Raw genomic sequence first — 21,902 nt, 5'->3', positions numbered from 1 at the left:
AATTGATAAAAGAATAGGTAAATAAATGATAATTACATATATATTAAATTCAGAGTTAAATAATAAATTTTTTCTTACCTTGAGTTACAATAATGTTTTTAAAAAATCATGTCTTTACTAATTAATACACATTTTTATACAATATTTATATAAATTAAGGTATTTTATTGTTTTGTTAGAAGTTTTGTAGGAACTACAAATTTATATGTATGGAATGATATTTTCTTTTGCAATAGATAACTTCTTTCCCTTGTATTCATTACTAATTTGTTATATTGTAGTACAATAAGTGTAAAACTTATTAACTAAAAAATAACAGCTTTTTTTAGTTCTTTGCTATATTTTTCAATAAAGATTTAGTGTATATTATCATTTCGAGGCACTTTTTTATATTTTCCTTCAATCAACAAAATTAGTCAAATTTTTATAGTACTATTAAAATGTGTTATAATAATAATAATTAGAAGATTTATTACATTAATTTAATCAGGAATAATTGTTACTTGAAATATCTTAAAAAAATTAGATAATATTAAAAGAAGATATATATGCAATATAAATTATACATATATAATATATGTAAAGATTCTTTTAATTTTTGTATATTTATGTCTCAAAAAAACAATCTTTAAATAGCATAGACTGAAATAAGGAGAGATATTAAAATATATAATATGCATTTTTAATTTATCTCAATATAATAAATATTTTTATACATGAAAATAAACATGTGAATAAGCATTATCAAAATTAAACATATAACTTTATTTAAGAGTTATATGTATTTATCATTTTGTTGTTAGTATAAAAATTATTAGAGCAATGAATAAATCTTTCTCTCTCTTTCTCTCTCTCTCTCTCTCATACCATCGTTGTATTTTAGATTCAGCATATATTAAAAATGTTTACTATTTACAATTCATATTTCATTTATTATATGGACAAGAAATCAATATAATTTGCTTTTAAATCTTTTTGGATGTAGTAATCATTCTATTTGTATTATAAGTGTTAATTTTTATTTGTATGCATATGTTATATTTTATAAATGAGATTTTCATTTCAAAGTTTCATTTTAAATCTGAATTTGTATAGGTAAAAAAGGATAAACAAACGATTTAAGAAAATAAAGTTGCACTCAGTAATCACTTATTTATGGTCAAGGATTGCTGTAGAAACTTATGCATAATAAATTTTTAGTGATATTGTATTTGTTAGTTAGAGAGTTATCACTATACTATTTATGTGAAGTTGTTGACTTTAATCTTTTTTTGTTATATAAGTGTTACTATCTAATCAAATTTAAATGCAGTGTATGGTGACGTGCTGCTATTTACTTTACAAAAGCTTGTCTGAATTAGATGTACTTTCTTAATAAAATGATTACATGAAAAAATAAAACTATGATATTAATTTAAATTATCTTCAATTATTACAAATTTTATATGAAGAGTGAATATGTTAATGCATTTAATAAATAATAATAGTTAGATAAAAGAACATAAATTTCTCTTGAAATAACTTTTAATGACCAATTAATGGTTATAATTTTTACTTTATTTTATACTGTAGTATTAGAGATTTTTGTTATATTATTAAAGATATAGCATAAGAAGAAACCTTCCTTTAGTCAAAATTATTTAAATTCAATATAAAGATTGGCATTTTTTTTAAGTTTTTACTCATGATTAATAAATTCATCAATTTGCAATATTATAATTTTTGACTATATTCATCACTGTAACTTCCTACTTATTAAGTATTAACAATGATTTAACTTGGTATTTAATTTGAAAAGTCTAGAATAAATCGTATAATGAGGTATATATATATAATTTGTTGTCACTGTTTTTTTACAGGCAATCCAAATGACATTATATATAGTACTATATTTATATTTCAATATTTACTGATGGGTTTATCATATTTAATAGCTTTGGAACCTTCTACTTTCTTTTTATTAAAGAACAGCATCTGTACAAGCAGAGCAATATTGTGTACAATAAAAGCTTTCATAAAGTAAAGACATTATTATAAAATGAGGTTACGCAATTTTGGTCATATAGTCAAAACAGTCCCCCAATATTCATACCAACAATTTAACATAGTTTCATTAACAAATATATAGACTAAATGTTCTGTAGAAATATGTGTAACTATCAGTAAAAATGATGTGTCTAGCAAGCTATTATTTTTCAAATTATTATTAATTCAAAAGTTATAGATTTAAATAAAATTATGTTCATTTATTAAAGTATGTACAAAAGCTCACTAGACAAATAGCAGTTTTTCCAATAGGTCAATTGAATTATTTTTATATTGAATGTCTATAAAAGATTATACACTATCACTCACTAGACAAATAAAATGTCATACTAATGTCTCGACTAATGAAACAATAGCATGTGTATACATGATTTAATGGAAATATATTTTAAGCATCATATCAGAATAAAATTTTGTTCAATTACTATCAGTGTACATAAAAATAGCAGATAGGACATGCACAATGTCTTCCAAATGGTCATGTAGTAATCATGTACTCTATTAGTATCCAATTCAGATGCCTTGTAATTTGTTTACTTATTCAATACAAATAGAAATAATTAAAAATACTTATCGACTTAAAGGTGTTCCGCCAAAATTAAATGAAGTGGGTATAGTTTGAGAATGGAAAGCATAACCTATAAAATAGTAAAAACATTTATATAATATTAAATTTTGAAATATCTTTTATAACTTTGGAATTAACAATATATATAAAAATAGGTGTAATTACCGCCGCTTTGCTCGATTCTTTTGCTTTCCAAAGCTGCTTTACGCTGATCTGCTAAAACTATAATCTCTTGTAATGCTTTCTGTTCCTCAGCTGTTAAATGACTCGTTAATGCCCTATACCAAGTTGAGTCAGTTCTTTCAATATCTAAATATATACATATATAGTTATTTTTACAGTAATAAAATATCTCAGATAAAATATTAAATTTAACCAATATTTACTTTGCATAACTTCTTTGAAAACAACATATTCATCTTGATTTGTATCTTCTGAATCTAAAGGTGTACAATAACTTTCTAGAGCAGTTTCTTCATTTGCGTCATAATCAGAATCATCTTCATCATCAACATCAGATCTATGATCTCCATGCCCGTCTTGAATAGATGCACTGACATTAAAACCATGTTGTCCTGAAGACCTTGTTACTTTTTCTTGCAATTTTTCAAGATATTCTTGACTAGCATCATCAATTTCATCTTCATCTGATGACAAAACTTCTGAAAACACGGTTCGTGCTAATAACATATGAAAATCTTTTCTATATATTTTAATACAAAGAATTATTAAAACCTTCATCAATATCACTTTCTTCCTCTTCATTATCTTCCTCATCTCCATCTGCTACTTTAGCAGCATATGCTCTCTTGAGGCCATCAAACAATAAAATCAAAGATGGAATTATTTGTTGAACACATTCATTCACTGCTGTTGGTCTAGCAGGACCCATACTAATCAAGGTACATAATCCAAGAACGCAAAGTTTTCGATCATGCAACCTAAACAGAGAATACAAATTTATGAAAATAATATTATATATAACTTTATTTGTTGCAATAAACATAATTTAGAATAATATGTAATATCTGATTTTTATTAGAATAATTTATTTTAATAATAAATATTATATACCCTAGGAAACAATCAGTATCATGAATCCATTGTTTAATAAAATGCGATGCAATTGGCTCTGGAGATTGTCCAAGATTTCCTTGTAATCTGTCCATTGTTTCAAGACATAAAGCAGGATTATAATATAAAGCTGCAATGACTACTTGAAGACACATAGTTCTTAATTCAGATGTTTTTACTTCTCGCATTAAACGTTCTAATACTAATTGCACAAGTGAAGGTATGCACTGGAAAATAGTAAATATGGAATAATATTTAGTACATAATTTTGTATTTATATATACAAAAGGCTAAGTAAATTAATTTAATCAAATTAATAAATATACCTGGTCAATATGCCCTTTACATTGTAAAATAATAACTTCTAATAATTTTGCAGCATGACACTCTGGATCTTCACCAGCATCACCAGTTAATATCTAAACACAAGAATTTTTGAAATAAAATTAATAATAATATAATATTTTAAAAACATTTTTCACAAAACTCAAAATTATATAGAAAAGAAAAAACTTACAGCTTTACACATATTAAACATAGCAAGTATATAGTTTTCATTTGATAGAAATGCTGGTGTATCTACAGTGATATAATTATGTAATGCTGGCATCATATCAGTAAAGTAATCAAAACCATCTTTTTGGAAAAGCTGATATATGAGTTCTAAAACCTTCCACATATCTTCAGAAATAGTCATACCCGTTAAATCAAAGACTAATGAAAGTGCTTCTTCATAAAATTCTATAAAAATAGTATAATTAAACTGATGTTATTTTTTGTTTTGCATACACAGATACACGTGTGCACGCGTATAACTATATATTTATTTAAAGAACAACTTACCCATAACGCTTTGACTAAATATATGAGCTACCACCTGTAAAACAGTTGGTTCTAATTGTGCCATAATTTGAGGTTGATTTTTCATCACTGTCAATACTGTTTCTATTGTATTCAAAATACCCATTGCAGTAATTGCCTTTTCATCACTACCCTCATCAGTTTCAAGAACTTGACTAAACGTAGCAGCCTAAATGAAATTATTATTTACTTTTTATTCATGGTTTTATATAAATATATAAGAAAAGACATGTATATTTACCAAATGTTGACAAATTTCTACAGCAATTGGCATAAGCTGTTCTGTATATGTACAAACAATTTTCTGCATAACACTCGTTAAATCATCATTTTCTGTTTCTCTTATAATAGCTAATAATTCGAGAGTTATTTGTTTTATAAGTGGTTCTATGTACTTCTGAGCTTTGTCTTGTGCACACAAAAGCATTTGAAGAGCTATAGCAGCTTCAACTTTAACAGGCAAATCATGATCAGTCAAAAGAGCATTTGTTGTCAGTCTAATTGCCTCAACTAAGATTTGTTCTTGTTTAAACTTTATTTCAGAGAAATAATGTAAAACCCAACAAGCCTAAAGATATAATAATATTATTTACTTTAATTTTCATAGATATATGATTAAAATTATTAGTAATTAAACAATTTAATTCTTATTTTACCCTTGCTCGCATATGGCCATGTGGACTATTAAATTCGGGAAACACATGCTGTACTAACATCTTATCCATTTGTTCCCTATAAAGTTTCTTTTTAAGCAGAACGTCTGCTAAACTTCCAACCTAAGCAAAATATAATTATATGTAGTAAATATATGTGTGCAGAATCATGTATTTATGTACAAATCTGCATGTTTTTCTTCTAAATAAATTTACCATATGTAATGCGCCATCTTTCTGCCGTGGATCAGCGTTTGGACTTGTTAGAACTTCTGCGCAAAATTGCATAGTTTTTTGTAGCATATCCTTTCGTTTTTTGCACGCAGAATGCAATAAAGTCTGTGCTGCTGTTACTGGAGATACAAAGTCCTCAAAAATATCTGAAATAAAAGAAACACATTTTTTTATTTTTAATAAATAGTAATGTTATAGAAAATTATTATTGTTATAATGCTTTTACCAAATTTGACTCTTATGTATTCATATGGATCGTTATTCCATAATTCCTCATCAGTAGCAGAGTATGAAAGAATAGGGAATAGTACATCACGAATGATCTCAAACATATGAGGCTTCAAAAACTTCCAAGAAAAAGCATGACTAACACTGCAGTATAAAATAAAAAATTATTTAATCAGAAAATATAAAAAAACTTGAAAAATAATTTTTTTGATAACTGATTGTATACTCTTACCCTTGGTTAATATAATTAATCGATTGTTGTATCACTCTAGGAGAGACAAAGATTTTTCTTCTGTACTGATCCAAAATCTTTAAAAGAACTTCTAAAATTCCACCACTAAATGTTTCAAGATACCATTCTGAAAATTCTTTATATTCTTTGGTTACATTACCAGGACTACCATATCTAAAATATAAAGTAACATAATGTAATAAATAACCAGTGATATTTGTGATCTCATATGTAAACAAATTACCTCTCAAACATTCTATGAAGAATATGTAAAGCCCATTTTTTACATTTCCACCAAGGAAGTTCTACACGTTCCTCGTCGTCTAAATTAGGATTATTAGTCTCTGGTGGGACAGGCCTATCAGCTACTTGTCGTACAATGTCCATCCATTGGGAGAACACTTCTTTCGATATAAGATCAAGAGGCAGCGTATACTAAATTAAAAGTGAAAATGATATCCTCAATAAATGATATTCGATAAATGGTTATATAAAATAATTTATCTGATCTTATTATATACCTGAGTAAGTGCAAAAAAGATTTTCAAAATTTGTGTTTGAAGTAAAACTGATTGTTCAGATGAATCTGGCAATAAACGTAATATCAATTGGTAAATCATAGGGAAAAGTAAATTCATTGCTTCATTCAATGGTCCCCTTTCTTCTGCTTTCTTGTACCTAAGAATATTATAATATTTATAATGTATTATAAATCTTTTCATTTTATTACGAATATTAAATAGCTTGTCAAAAACTTACTCAAAGTTTTTGACAAGTTGATATAATGCAAGGAGAACACCAGGCCAGCAAGAAGCATCAGGATTTTGAAGATATATTGTAATTTTATCAACAATTTGAGTCCATCTTCCAGGGAAATCATGTTTTACTATATTGCTAATGCATACTGCTAGTTGCACTCTAAACAAATAAACAAAGTAATACGTAACATAAAATAATAATTTTCAAGTCAAATCAATGATATATTTACCTAATCAATTCAGGTGCATGAACCACAGCATCCACTATTGCATCACGTATCATAGCACGATCTTGTTCATGAATACTAAATTCTACAGGTCCATTTTCAGCTTCTCTGTCAGCCCAATTTGTGGTAATTAAATTTTTCAAATATATAACACCTATAAAAAATTGCTTCATTATATTACTATATGAATTATAATATTAATAACATATATCAAGTAACCAATATACAGTGAAAATAATTCATTTTATATAATAAAATGTTTAATTTATTCTTATTTTTAATTGTATAAATATTTTTCATACTTATAATATTCTAATGATATATATATATATATATATATATATATATATATATATATATGATATAATTACATATAATGATTATATTTATTAAAAATAATATCTTTAGGAAACATTATATTAAAAATTTTATTAATATTTAAATAAAAAAAGAAACTGTATACAATAATATGCATTTTTTTTTAAATATGTATATCTAAATATAATAAAGTATTTTTTATGCTTACCGGCTTGCCGGACAGGCATATCAACTTCAGCTGACATAACTACTTGTAAAAGAGTAGGAGCAAAACCTATAATCTTGTGAATCTGAAAAGAAATTTTTATATTTTCAATATTTATTATTTATTTATATATATATAGTTCTATTAAAAGAATTTATATACAATAGATAAGTATATAAAAGCATATGTATTATATATGCATATTATAAAAAATGTCCGTTTTTTTTTTAAATTATGTAATGTTTGCTATATAATTCACAAAAGTTAAAATCATTAGATATATAAATATGAAACATTACTAATTTATCAATAACAATATGCAGTTAAGTCTTCAAATAAAAATTCCTTAGTTACTAGAAAAAGAAATCATAGTTAATATGTTTATTAGTTACATGAAGCATATAGAATGATTTAATCTTGTATATACAATTATTAGCAAAAAATGTATAAAAATATTTTTTAAGAATTATAATATATAACCAAAAATTTATTATAAAATGTAAATTGAGTAATTGTCTTTTACATTATTTATTGACTTATTTATAGAAAAAATATATTATATGCTACATATGTAAAATTACATAAAATATATCATAAGAGAAAAGGAGAGGGGGAGGGAGAGACCAAGAAAGCATAAAGAGGTTAGTTTAAAAAAAATTAAATGAATTGTAAATCTAATAAAACGGATATATATATAATATAAATAATATTATTAATTAGAAAAAATATCTATATCAATGCGACTCTATATTACACTGCTTTGTGCAAATAGATATTTTGGAATTAATTCTGCATGCCCATGTATAAAGTATAGTAAAATATACTAGCTGTAATAAAATATTTTAATACATCGTTTTTTTGGTATATATTATTTCTATTAAATGTATTAAATCGTAGAAGTCAAACATTCATGAAAATATATAAAAGACGAAATAAGGCTAAAGAAATAAGAATAGAAAAAAAGACTTGGTGAATATAAAAGCGAAGCCACATGTTTTTCCGTCCATGAAGTATCAGAGTATCAAAGCACGTTTTTCAAGTCCTCATACCTGATTCAATTGATCTTCAGCTTGCTTTTGTTGAGAAGGGTCAATAGTAGCACGTAATAATTCTGTTAATTTACGAAGATCCATTTTCGTAAATATTTAAGCTATTGTGTCAGTTAATACGCGTGAATTTTTTACCGTTCTTCATAAATTTGACCCGGCGCATTCACCTCACTGCCACCTTGTCACGTGACAAAACAATATGGCGACTTTAAAACCTCGAATTGTTGCGTTCAAGCAGAAATTATGTAGTGATTAGAAGAGAAACAAAATGTGATTGTCCAATTTTCCAATCGTGTAATGATTAATTGCAATAAGTATTTCTACTTTAATAATGTTCAATATTGTTATAATACTAATTTGACATTAGCTGATATATTACAATCATTTCGATTATTGTCATTTGAAGCATTTCATATTCACTAGTAAACATGTGAACGAAGCATATATCTGTGACATATTTAGAACAATTTTTCGATCGATTTACAATCTAGCTGATTTACAATATTGTCCGTTATTTACATCCTTTGTGCTACATGAAAACTCATTCGTTAAAATCGAATAAAAAAACATTCAAAAAAAAAACTCATGAGTTGCTTATAAAAAACACAAAACTTAAAAATATTTTATATATACGTTAAACACATATAATTGTACAGTAGACTGTGATTATACAAAATAGTTTAGTAGAATACGAAAAAAAAAACAATACAATGATTGGTTTCCTCTAAATGTAACGTGCTTTGTGTGGTCAGTAACATAATTCAAATTTGTGCGTATATTCCAGGCGTTCTCAAATAATACTGCCTATCCATATCAGGCAGCACCAGGTTGATCTCTGCTTTGCCAGAAACATGGCGTAAAGTGATTGTTGCACATGTGTCAGTGATTTGGTAAGATATGATAAATTCAGTTCGTTCTTTATAATTCGATGAGTAATATAAGTATTATATTATTCCGTGGTTTTAAACAGTACGGTATTTAGATATTGTGTAGATATTGTGAGGAAATATATAAATTTAGTTCACAAAGTGACATCGTGAGTATTTGATCAGCCATTTCGTAAGACCTTTGAAATATCTATTAAAACTGATCGTTAAGTTAAAAACGTAAAATGCCGGTAGTTCTGTACCGTTACTGCGGTGAATAACCTGCCTATGATATATCAATTGCATGTTGGGTGAAATCATTTTTCATCGTGGATAATGTATGATTGAAAAGCTTGGTATAACATCTTTCTTTACACAGGAGTACATTCCATTCTTCTGAGTCTTATGTGATCATGTTTCATTCATCTCTATTCATTTGAAATTTTGACTAAATAAAGATTAAAAATGAGCTACACACATTTAAAATATAGCTGTCTGTTTTTTTTTAACATGATGTTAGAAAAAAAATTATATTTATAACATTGTATTTTTTTCTCTTTTCGTTTTTGTTTTAGTATTTTTTCCTTTATATTTATAATTATAATATATATGAATAGCTTGCGCTTATTTTATGATAAAATCAAGATTGTCTGGGAATGGCTATATGAGTATAGCTATTTATATACATAAATATACACACACATATATATATGTATATATATATATATATATATATATATACATATATATATGAACATAAAATTGTTCCCTTATATACAATTTTTTGTATACGTCTTTTTTTTGTGTTATAGGTAAATAATTATGTGTAAAATCTTGATATATATATATATATATATGTATGTATGTATATATATAATATTTTAATGTTTAGAATTGTTATTTTTTAAAAGAAGAAAAATCTATTACTTTTTATTTAATAAAATATAATTACTTTGATTTTATATAATCAATTAACAAAATGCATTAATAAGATTTAATTGTATTAAAAAATTAATTATATTTTTACAGGTTGATTGATTTGGTCTATATTACTAGATTTCATATTGAGATACATATCATTACAATTATATTATTGGTAACAAAATAACAGAATGTAAGTTTGAAAAGTTTTATTATTTATTATGGATGCCATATTTTGATAAAATATAAATTCTATAATTAAAAAAAAAAAAAAAATTCAAATAAAGAAAACTATTAGTCCATAAAATTATATACTTAATATATAATTACTAATAGGAATACTTTTAGAACTTAGTTTTCATCACTGAATTTTATTAAATTTTGTGTAATATCATTATATTCCTTAAAATATCAATTTGTATTATTGTTATTATTGATTAATTACTTTTCACTAATTTTATAAGTCTTATATATTTTTGATGAGGAATATATTTTAAAGTATACAAGAAAAAATTTTCTATCTTGTTACGAAGGAAAGAGAGGACAGTTGATGTTAGAGAAGAGCCATTTTCCAAGTCTTGGTTTAGACATTCTAAATATAACTGCAGGCTCTATAGGCTATCTCTACTGTGTCATGCTACATAGAGTGGTGTTCTCCTGCATTACGTAGAATTTGAACATTTCCTATTTTCTTTATGGCTTGAAGCCAAATCTGACTCACTTAATATCAGCAATATGTGTATGATAATTGGTTAAATGAATTATATATTTTATTAAATATCAGTGCATTCTGATTGAAGTGTTCTTTCACAAAAATATTTATAATAATTCTATTTAGAAAAGATATTTTAAATATAATGCATATTTGAAACAATTATTTTTGGTATGTTTTGTATAATATTTACTGTATATGTTATAGTTAGTATTGATTTATTAAACTGTTTTCATTATAATTTATATATTTGTGATTTTTTCTTTTCTTTTATTCTTTTTTTTAAGTAAATATATTCTTTATTTTTATATTTATCTATTATTTATACGATTAAGTTGTGATATTCTTGTTTTTATATTTGTTTATTTTATATTTTTCTTATACTTTTCCTTTTATTACAGATCATGGTTCATAGGACGAATGAAATTAATAAAAAATGTTTAATTCCATATATCATCAAAGAATCTAAGGATAAACAAGGTATAAGCGGAAAGCTTGAGTTGCATGAGTCTATGCAAGTTAAAGATCTGTATAGTCTCATTGAAGCACAACATCAATTACGTCCAGATAGTTTTACAGTACATTTAAATACGGGACAAAGAAAAATGGTATGTGACATTCTTTATAACGATATTTGTGATTAAAACTAGGTAATATATATAATAATATTTTCATTATCTTTTAATTAGGTTAGTCTATCTGAAATGATAAATAAAACAATGCTAGAACTATCATTGCTTGATATGGACTTTGAACCTAACTCAGAATCAAATGAAACGATGAATACTCTTGTTGTCAATGTTCATAATAAGGTTATGAAATATTTAGCATGTGAGCCATCGATATGTGATCCTACACCTTCATATCAAGTATCTAGTTGGAATGAGAATAACATTAATTTGAAAGCTCCTATCAAACCTGAAACAAGTATGTAAAATATAATATAAGAATTAATTATAGAAATAAAATAACGATGATACAGCATCGTTAATAAAAAGTGTAATGATTATAACATATATTGTAAATAATTATCTGTTGTTATGCTAGCTATTAGATAAAATATAAATTAAAAAATACTTAAATAAAATTTGATTACTATAAGATAAATATGTAAAGTGTTTTGTTAATATTTAAAGGCTATGTTGGTTTGGTCAATCAAGCAATGACATGTTATCTCAACAGTCTCCTTCAAGCATTATATATGACACCAGAATTTCGTAATGCTCTTTACAATTGGGAGTATATTGAAGGTTCAGAAAAAGATGAAACTAAAAGTATTCCATATCAGTTACAGAAATTGTTCCTTAACTTGCAGGTATGATAATAAATAGATTGATAAGGAAAAATAGTTAAATATTGTAAAATAAATATAAGAACACTATATTATTTGTCTATAAGAAATGATATTAATTTGTAAACAGACTTCTACAAAATCTGCAGTGGAGACTACATCTTTAACCAAAAGCTTTGGATGGAATTCTAATGAAGCTTGGCAACAACACGATATTCAAGAACTTTGCAGAGTTATGTTTGATGCTTTGGAACTGAAATTTAGAAACACAGAACAAGCTGATCTTATTAATAGATTGTATGAAGGTATTTTATTTTTCTAGTTTTGATACTGGAAAATAAAATACTAGAAGAAAATAGTACAAAAAATGTTTGATACCAAGTTTTATTCTTTTAGGAAAAATGAATGATTATGTAAAGTGTTTGGAATGTGGAACAGAGAAGTCAAGAGAAGACACTTTCCTTGATATTCCTCTACCAGTTAGGCCATTTGGTAGCAATGTAGCATACAACAGTGTGGTAATATATTTTTTGCTATGATATATAATATTATAACATCATTAACATTTCAAAACAATAAAGTTATATTCGAAATACTTAAACAGTAAATAACAAATATTTATAGGAAGAAGCGATAAAAGCTTTTGTTCAATATGAAACATTAGAGGGAGCAAATCAATATCATTGCGAAAAATGTAACAAAAAATGTAATGCACAGAAAGGATTAAAGTTCACTAAATTTCCATATCTTTTAACATTACATCTGAAGCGATTTGATTATGACAATAACAGTTGTCATAGAATCAAACTTAATGATAAGTAAGTTGTTAAATAATTAGATATAATAATTTTTATATATTGAGATCATTTTGATTTGTTAATCTGCTTTTTATATAAGAAACTATTTATATGTATACATATATTATTATAATCATAATTATACATATTAATATCTTTCGTTCTAGAGTCACGTTTCCAGATACACTTTTCTTAAATTCCTTTATTTCATCTACAAATCAAGAATCGCCTTCTGGAGAAGAAGATATTGGCGTGGGTGTTAAATGTGATGATAGTTCAACTACAGATAGTGGTACATTAGATGATGATTGCCCACCATGTGATAATAATCTCACAAATAGTAGTTTATTGACAAATCACGATCCAGACGATGATGAAGGTATATTTTTTAATTATTACTGCTGTGTATTTTGTAACTTAAGGATGTAATTATTTCTAGAGATAATTTTGATTATGTAGATATATACATTATATAATTTTGCATATAATATTATTTGTTTATATTTCCTTCCTATAAAGAAAAAAATAAATAGCATATAAAATGTTATTTTTATTTATATATTTAGGTATCGATATGAGTAATGGACCATCGACATCTAATTGTAGTAAACACAATCATAAGAATGAAAAACACCAAAGTAATTGCATAATAGAATCAGGTCCTTACGTATATGAATTATTTTCAATTATGATACATAGTGGAAGTGCCAGTGGTGGGCATTATTATGCTTACATTAAAGATTTTAGAACACGAGAATGGTGGTGCTTCAATGATCAAAGTGTTACTCAGGTAAGAGATAGAAGACAGAAAATTATTAGAAGATAGAATAAATTACGGATAAAAAATAAAGCATATTTAAGTTTGAAAAATAAGAAATGAAGAAAATCAATGATAAAAACTATATGTTGTTTATTTTAGATAACTGAGGATGATATTCAAAAAACATATGGTGGTGGTTCAATTAGAGCATATTATAGTGGAGCATATAGTAGTAGCACAAATGCATATATGCTTATGTATAGACAAATAGATCCAACTCGTAATGCTTTACCAATGCAGGCACAAGATTTTCCTCGGCATATACAGGTATAATGTTTGAAAATATTGGTATTAGTATTTATTACTATTTCTAATGTATTATCAGTATATAAAGTTCTTTTTATGGTATATTTCAGGATTTGTTAAAAAAAATTAAAGAAAGTGAAGACAATGACAGAAAGAATAGGGAAAAACAGATAGCATGTCCAAAATTGAAAGTTTACTGTCATCATCCGGTAACTGGTAACTTATGTCACACAAGATTAATTGTAATGCCAGAATATAAACTAGCTGAAGTAACGGAAGAAGCTTATAAAAAACTTGATCTTCGTGGAGTAGTTAAATTAAATCAATGCCGTTTAGTAGCGTATAAACACAGTGCAGATTTGATAGAATGTAGTTATGAAGGAAGAGATCAAGAAGAAATTTCTACTATTTGGTATAATAAAAGTTATGTCGAACTTCTTTTAGAAATATGTAAAGAGGATCAAATGTTCGAAATTTATCAACCTGGTGGTAAGTACAGATCATATTAATTTAATATTTTATACAATAAGATTAAATATTGTATTATATATTTTGAATTATATACTTAATGTTCTTTCAATTTTAGGTATTACAACTAAAGTATTTGTGATAGATATTCCCAAAGTAGAAGTTATAGATGGACCAATTAATGTACGAGGTTTGCTTACACAAAGTGTCAAGGATTACAAGCAAATATTAGGAAATATCATTAATATGGATCCTAAGCAAATGAAACTAGTTTTACTAGTTTTACGAAAACGCAAAACAGATATTAAATTAATAGATAAGGATGATATTGACCTTCAAACAGCTGAATTTATGGATGCAAGTAATAAAGTATTTGTATCTACTATGCTTGATGTGGATAGTAATAAACCATTTTATGAGACAACATTATATAAACTCATATTAAGGTTTGAAAATATTATCTCATTGCAAGTACAGATACCGGACATAAGCAAAGGTAAGAGCAACAACATATTATTTTTTATAGTTGAACAGATTTTATAGGTTCTATGCATTATTTTCATAGTAACAAAATATAAATGTTTTATGTATGCGAACATTGTGGTATATTATATATTTTTTTTTTCCATTTTTTTTTTTTTTTTTTTTTCTTTTTTTTTTTTTTTTTTTTTTTTTTTACAGAAATTCTTGAAGAGTTAGATGTACCTTTAACTGACAAATATGAAAATAGAGAAAATCGTTTCAGTAATGGACCATCTAAATTATCAATTAATGATTTAATAAAACGTGATCTTGAAGTACAATATAACACGTTCCGGGATATTATTAAAAAATCGGTGAAAAATGATGATCTTCCTATACCAGATTTCCTATTAGGAGAACCAGAAGAGTGGAATACTTCTGAACAAAGTAATAGTGAAGACAGCAGTCTTAGTGATAGTGATAAAACTTTGGTAGGAGATACTCAAGAAGATGATGATTTTCCACCATCTTATCACCCACCACTTTCGGATAATAGACGATTTGAAATAGTAAATCAAATAGACATACAAACTTCTGATATTGATGATGAATCTGAATATTACTTTAAGGCTACTTCATGTACAAACAACGCTCGAAAATGTATGTATTTATTATTTTGTTATAATATGTAGTAAATTTTAAATTATTAATTATTTTGTGTTTTAGTACTTAAGGTTTTAGTAGATAAAAGAATGCGATTAAGCACTTTGAAAAAAGATTTGCAGCCTTATGTTGGCGTGCCTGTAGAATATTTCAAAGTTTTCCGACAATCTGGTGATTCTGAATCTGAATGCACTTGTCTGACAGAACAACTTTTTGCTTTTGATGATGGTGAACGACTTAATTTAAAACTAGGAAGAGCTTTGCGTAATGGAGAATATAAAATAAAGCTATTTCAATTACATATCGATTCAATTACAGAGGTTTGTAAATATTGTGTATATTTTTACCATTGAAATTTACATTTATAAGAAATATATTTTTATAATATATTTTTTTAACAGCCCTACAAATTTTTATGTGAAACAATTCTTTCTAAAGACATGACATTTGGTCAAGCAAAGAAACAAATTTTAGCAGAAATAAAGAAGAAGTACAATATAGACATACCATATGAAAAATGTAGATTGAGAAAAAAATATTATAATACGGCTTCTAAGGTATTCTTAGATAAACAGAAATTTGATCAACAACTGCTCACACAATTTGAAATGATTGTCCAAGAATTACCAGAGAAAGAAGTTGTTACTGATAACGACAATCAAGTAGTTTTGTTTGTTCGAAGATGGTCTCCTGCCAAAGTACAACTTGGTCAATTTCAAGAGGTTGTATTAGATGAAAAGTTGATAGAAGAATTGAGAAAAAAAGTAATAAAACAAACATAATTATTGAACATAAAGTATGCAGTACAAAATTACAGATTATTAATAATACAACTATTTTTTTCCTTAGATATCTTCTATATCAAATATACCTGAAAAATACATAGATATAGCAAAGGGAAAAGGTACTTTTCCATGTGATATACCTGTATTAAAAGTCCAAACTGACCATCAATGGAATGAACATATTACTGGTAACGAAAATGTATACGATGATTTTGAAGATGGTAGTGTTTTCTTATACAGGTAAGATTTAGGACTTAAATATTTTTATATATTAATAAAATTATGTGTGTATATTTATAAATAAATGAAATTACAAAAATTATAGGGATAGCCGAGAAGAGTTAAAAAAGTTAAGTCCAGATGAAACGAAGGAAATCACTAATAAAGAAACTGCACGTTTCATACAACTTTCATCCTCAACAGGTTATAATCGACGTAGTGAGAAAGCGCTTAAAATATATTTGGATACTAAATGATCCTGTATTAATTGTACATCTACTGAATGGCAGTAGTTAAATGAATACAATAAGGAACATGAAACATTGAGGTGCAAAGTACTTGAAGCACATCAAACAGTGATTATATCACATTTTCAAGAAACCAAATGTTTTATGCTCCAGTAAGTTTTCAATATCTCGAAGCTTCCATCTTCTTAAATATAAATGTTTTCGAATATCTATCAGGTTTTTGGCATCTTTTGGATAATGCTGCCAATTAGTAAGAGATTTTGATTTTCAGTTGTCACTATTTTTTTTCTTTTTTTTCTTTTTTTTCTTTTTTTTTTTCTTTTTTTCTTTCTTTTTTTTTTTTTTTTTAATTCTGGAATTTGTAGAAGGTATAAAAATTCCTGATTCTCTACATTAATAAATTATTTTCTCATCCGGAAGGTATTATTAAGGATTCTAATCACTAATAAAATTCAATAATATTAAGATGCAATAAGACAAATCATCAGTATTTGACATAAATATATGGACTCAGATTGTCTATTGTATGTCTAATTATAACTCCGATTCATAATATATATTCAACGTACAATATTCTTGTTTGGTAAAATCTCAGCTATATTCTACGATTCAATAAAATCAGAATACTTGTACAGCTATCAAAGAAAAAAATTAACATACCTTACAAAAGTTAGAAACTATTTTCGGTGTCAAAGCACAACATTGAATTACATTATAAAAATATGTCTATTTAATGCAATTGTAATTAACCCTTTTAATACCATTTATGTGTGTGTAAGATTTATTGCATTATTAATTGTGTAATAGTGTTTTCCTCTCTAGTTTGTTTAAATATTATTCTTAAGTTATCATTTATGCCTGCCTGCATTAGATATGTAAAATAGTGTACACTACTAGTAAAATTTTTATCTGATTTTGTTATTTTCAGTTTATATAAATATAACTATATTTAAAAAGAAAAAAATCATGAGATAATGATTTCTGTTATTTATATGTTTCTAACATTGATATATTTGATACATATATACATATAACTCAATAACAAGATAAAAAAAATACATGCTCCATAATAAAATATATTGTAAATAATAACTTTTAAAAATATTTTGTTTAATTGTGGAGCCAATCTGGTACACTTTGTGAATCAATCAATATATGTGAATCTATTAAATTATGAAAATTATTAGAATTAGAAATCTAAAATATACAATCGAAAATAAAGATTTCAAGAATGTGATATTTAATAATAACAAAACAGAGCACATATCACTATATATGTCAATTTCTTCATTGCATTATAAGTATTGAAATTTACTTTGTTTCCTATGTTGTAACAATTTTAACTGTTTTGTATAATATTCTACTTAATTACTTACAATATATCATTATGGAAACATGCTTTTAGTACAGGGTTCTTTTGCATTTAACATTTAGCAGCAGTTTCACATTTGGCAATTTGTACGTTATTTCATTGTATACAACATGGTGCTAAAAGGGTTAAATGCAAAGTTGTTATTGTTCCCCTTAATTTTTAATTTCTTTTAATAGTCTCCTTTTCAGGTATCTATTGACTTTGTGCAAATATCATACCAAAAGAAAGAAGTTAATATTCATAAGATAATATATCAATCGAAAATGATTTCAAATCGTGTGATCACTGTTTACTAAAAGATAATTATTTTTAAATCAATCCCAGCTGTTATTTAGTACATAATAACATGCCCGATTTTTATTGTTATTCATGTAACTTTTATTTATTGTATGTTGTGTAAAAAACAAGTTTGGTGTGTGTTAATAAATTACATATATAATGATTACTTTGATTGTATGTGGAACTATTTCATTGGCAGATAAAAAATGGAATTTATAGACAAATGAGAACATTAGGTACATGAGATTAGAATCTTTCCAAGATTATGTTAATTTTTTATAAATGATATTATCTTTACATTAATAATTAGAATTTTTTTTGCACAACAAACAAAAAATTATCAATAAAATGCACCAAGTGGAACAAATATTGTAATTAAATAAAAATGTAAACTATTATGAGTATAAGGCTCCAATTGTAAATTAATTGATTTTTATTACTGTCGGAAAATTGAATGATAGCTATAAACTATTGTCATTGAATGAGAAAAATTTTCTCAGTTTTGCTATGATTTAGTTCTCTGTACAGATATATACAAGCCAATGTGTCAAATAATGCTGTAGATTGGAATAACAATTTGCATTTTTTGCATATAATATAAAAACATTCAGTATATCTTCATTATGACTTAGCATGCATACATGCTAATACATATAACAATTAATTTGATTGCTTATTCTTAGTAATATAAATCATAGAAAATACAAGGAAGTTTGTGCATGTACATACATATGTGCATGCACACGCAATGTGTGAGTGAGAGAGAGAGCGAGTGAGAGAGAGAGAGAGAGAGAGAGAGAGAGAGAGAGAGAGAGAGAGAGAGAGAGTAAAATAGAATATTTTTATCCTTTTTGTGGATAAATTAATTCCGAGATTATAAAATATATTTCGTTTAACATATGTGTATACAGGTTGTCATCTAAACTTTTCAATCAGCTATGATCCAATGTTATGCCTTGTAATATATGTGACAATTATGAACCAAATTATATTTATAATTATGAACAAATGAAAGATTTGAAAATGGAATGGACTTTTTGGTCAGAAATAGATTGCTGTACGAGATTTCATCTATCATTATAGTGTGATGCTTTTCTTATTTTTGTGTTGCTGTGTTGACATCATTAATCACTGTTATTGTTTTATTAAATACAAATAAATTTGTTCCTTGTATTTGAAATATGTAGATAAAGATAACAGATTATATAAGTTTTTATAAAGCGTTCTATATGGAAAATAGCTTTGTTTCCAGATAAGTGAAAGTAGTTTTATGAAGACATATGTTTTTGCATGTTAATTTTTGTAACTTTGAAATTAATTATTATTAGAGAACAAATATGTGTATAGTTTCCTGAATGCATAATGTATTTATAAGAAAAAGAAACAAATTAAAAATTTTGAAAGTATGAAGTATGTCGATATTAACATACATCGATATTAACATTTTTTATAATTGAAGTCTTTATATATCAATACTGAAATTGAAATACGTTATTTGAATGCACGTGTCTTCCTACGAGTAATATGTAATTAATAGTTAATTTTATTCGCAAATAGTTTATGACGTCTTTCCAAAAAACTATTAGGTATTTACTAATTACAGCGAACAGCAGTTGGTAGCACTGATTGCAATTTACTGTTTTGTGTCTGTTAAAGAGTATCGTCACAATTTAAATTGTGACAGTCGTAATCAATAATATTACATGCAAAACATGGTGTATTTGCATTTTCCGTCAAATTTAACCGAAGAAGAGTTGATGTTGCAGGCTAAATATAATAAATTAAAAAGAAAGGTATATTTCAACTTCCATTAACTATGATTTGAATTGAGGTTATGTTAGCAACGGTTACATATTTTTACACTTTTAAATATGTACAAAATATAGTTTTATTTACAGTGTAATAAAGTATTGTCTTCATGTAATCACTACATTATTGCAACAGCATTATGATGTATGATATTGTTGTATTAATACAAAATTATTGAATTTGGAAAACTTTCTATATATATAAATTAAATATTTTATTATTAATATTAGCTGTTTGTTTTCAAGAAAAAAGCATTACAGGATTTGAAAGCTCCTAAACAAGAAGCAGAACGTGTGCCACAAGTACCAAAACGTCCAACAGAAGCAAGAGATGCTCGAGAAGTTGCAAAAAAATTGATAAAGTCTGGCGTTATTACAGCACCAAAGACACCTAAGAGACCAGAACAATCATTTAAAAGGCCTCGTGGATTAGAAAGAAAACTAAATAGTACAGAGAAAACAATAAGTTCCTATCAACCATTCTCAGCAGCTCAACTGGAAGAAGAAGAAAGTGAAGCAGTAAGGCCAAGAGTTAAAGATTTATATGATAGTTTTGTTAGTGCTCAAGATGCAGAAGATAGAACTGTAGTAGATAAACAAACACCAATTAAACAAGAATTAAAACCAAGGGCTGGTAATACAATTTTTGTTTGTGGTTATAAAATATCTGAAGATTTCCTAAAAAAACATTTTCAAACATTTGGCAATGTAATTAATATATCAATGGAGGCAGAAAAAAAGTGAGTATTAGAATAATAATAATTACAATTTGTCATTGGTATTTTTGAATATATTTTATATTATAAAGCTTCTTTATATTGAAAATCTTTTATAAAAAAGAAATATGTGCACACATACACACATACATATATGCATGGACTAATAATATTATAATAATTTATTTTTTAAGTCGAGGATTTGTGACATTCGACAAACCTGATGCAGCTGAGAGAGCGATAAGTGAGATGGATGGCAGCATGGTTTCTTCTATTCAGTTAAAGGTTTCATTGGCAAGAAGACAACCAATAATAGAACATATAAATGACGCTTCTTCTAGTTCAATGTGGACGCCAATAGCAGCTAATTATTCTCAAAAGAGTGTACATAAGGATAGACGCGAGTTAAAAGTTTACGAGGAAGATCTTTTTCAGTAAAATGAAATATAGTGGTTTAATTTTTAATCTTGTAAATATTCAAGTTCTTGTATATTTATTGTTAAGAATGTTAAGAATATTTGATTAGATATATTTATACTATTATTAAATAGCATAAGACAGAAATGAAAAAATAAGAATTACTTTTTTGTAGTAATTTGAAGTCTAACATATACATATTTAATTTATAAAAAATTATTAATATTTTATGACACAAAAAGATATATTAGTTTCAATATATTGTGAAATAATATTTGTTTCCAAAGAGAATGAAAAAACAAAAAATAACAGTCGAAACATTGTGTTGCACAATTTTTTTTTATATTTTATATTTTTCT

General features: G+C 25.8%; 3 protein-coding genes across 10 annotated transcripts; 2 read left to right on the top strand and 1 right to left on the bottom strand.

Moving 5' to 3' along the window:
• Positions 1-1,639: 1,639 nt before the first annotated feature.
• Positions 1,640-8,659, bottom strand: msk (importin-7 msk). 2 transcript variants are annotated; one of them, XM_035880283.2, is made up of 19 exons: positions 8,454-8,659; positions 7,408-7,489; positions 6,885-7,035; positions 6,656-6,814; positions 6,418-6,574; positions 6,141-6,331; positions 5,897-6,070; positions 5,663-5,808; positions 5,419-5,582; positions 5,206-5,325; positions 4,791-5,117; positions 4,532-4,718; positions 4,206-4,429; positions 4,015-4,107; positions 3,689-3,915; positions 3,350-3,555; positions 3,001-3,273; positions 2,780-2,923; positions 1,640-2,684 (listed from the first exon to the last, which is right to left on the bottom strand). In XM_035880283.2, the coding sequence occupies exons 1-19, from the start codon at positions 8,535-8,537 to the stop codon at positions 2,617-2,619; spliced, it is 3,177 nt and encodes a 1,058-aa protein (XP_035736176.1). In that variant the 5' UTR covers positions 8,538-8,659; the 3' UTR covers positions 1,640-2,616. The 2 variants fall into 2 exon arrangements, with proteins under 2 accessions (XP_035736176.1, XP_035736175.1); XM_035880282.2 differs by having other exon boundaries at positions 1,645-2,684; positions 3,001-3,276.
• Positions 8,660-9,067: 408 nt separating this feature from the next.
• Positions 9,068-20,395, top strand: Usp47 (ubiquitin specific protease 47). 7 transcript variants are annotated; one of them, XR_014981961.1, is made up of 19 exons: positions 9,068-9,489; positions 10,349-10,433; positions 11,354-11,560; positions 11,642-11,879; positions 12,089-12,267; positions 12,374-12,548; positions 12,640-12,761; positions 12,868-13,061; positions 13,208-13,419; positions 13,607-13,830; positions 13,960-14,127; positions 14,217-14,595; positions 14,693-15,070; positions 15,256-15,696; positions 15,763-16,019; positions 16,101-16,463; positions 16,549-16,724; positions 16,810-17,103; positions 18,512-20,395. XR_014981961.1 is itself a non-coding variant. In XM_035880279.2 (19 exons), the coding sequence occupies exons 4-19, from the start codon at positions 11,357-11,359 to the stop codon at positions 16,958-16,960; spliced, it is 3,861 nt and encodes a 1,286-aa protein (XP_035736172.2). In that variant the 5' UTR covers positions 9,068-9,343; positions 9,424-9,489; positions 10,349-10,433; positions 11,354-11,356; the 3' UTR covers positions 16,961-20,395. The 7 variants fall into 7 exon arrangements, 6 of the variants coding, with proteins under 6 accessions (XP_035736172.2, XP_035736171.2, XP_085512057.1 ...); XM_035880279.2 differs by having other exon boundaries at positions 9,068-9,343; positions 9,424-9,489; positions 16,810-20,395; XM_035880278.2 differs by having other exon boundaries at positions 9,068-9,343; positions 16,810-20,395.
• Nelf-E (negative elongation factor E) lies at positions 20,254-21,853 on the top strand. The gene is made up of 3 exons (XM_035880289.2): positions 20,254-20,395; positions 20,657-21,150; positions 21,321-21,853. Exons 1-3 carry the CDS (start codon positions 20,306-20,308, stop codon positions 21,562-21,564), a joined length of 828 nt encoding a protein of 275 aa, XP_035736182.1. The 5' UTR covers positions 20,254-20,305; the 3' UTR covers positions 21,565-21,853.
• The last annotated feature ends 49 nt before the right edge of the window (positions 21,854-21,902 follow it).

This window comes from Vespa mandarinia, chromosome 3, assembly GCF_050613455.1.
Source record: "Vespa mandarinia isolate Hongniang chromosome 3, ASM5061345v1, whole genome shotgun sequence".
NCBI classification, from domain to species: domain Eukaryota; kingdom Metazoa; phylum Arthropoda; class Insecta; order Hymenoptera; family Vespidae; genus Vespa; species Vespa mandarinia.
Note: the sequence above shows the minus strand (reverse complement) of the source record. Positions and strands in the feature narration are given on the sequence as shown.

Bases quoted from the DNA above. Each gene is read 5' to 3' on its own strand.
- msk (XM_035880282.2), bottom strand. From the start codon at position 8,537: ATGGATCTTCGTAAATTAACAGAATTATTACGTGCTACTATTGACCCT. The intron at 6,332-6,417 runs GTATATAATAAG...CTTTTAATTTAG, and splicing joins TCTTTTTTGCACTTACTCAG to TATACGCTGCCTCTTGATCT. The intron at 3,916-4,014 runs GTATATTTATTA...ACTATTTTCCAG, and splicing joins GTAAAGGGCATATTGACCAG to TGCATACCTTCACTTGTGCA.
- Usp47 (XM_035880280.2), top strand. From the start codon at position 11,357: ATGGTTCATAGGACGAATGAAATTAATAAAAAATGTTTAATTCCATAT. The intron at 12,268-12,373 runs GTATGATAATAA...ATTTGTAAACAG, and splicing joins AATTGTTCCTTAACTTGCAG to ACTTCTACAAAATCTGCAGT. The intron at 13,062-13,207 runs GTAAGTTGTTAA...CTTTCGTTCTAG, and splicing joins AGAATCAAACTTAATGATAA to AGTCACGTTTCCAGATACAC.
- Nelf-E (XM_035880289.2), top strand. From the start codon at position 20,306: ATGCAAAACATGGTGTATTTGCATTTTCCGTCAAATTTAACCGAAGAA. The intron at 20,396-20,656 runs GTATATTTCAAC...TTTGTTTTCAAG, and splicing joins ATAATAAATTAAAAAGAAAG to AAAAAAGCATTACAGGATTT. The intron at 21,151-21,320 runs GTGAGTATTAGA...TTATTTTTTAAG, and splicing joins TCAATGGAGGCAGAAAAAAA to TCGAGGATTTGTGACATTCG.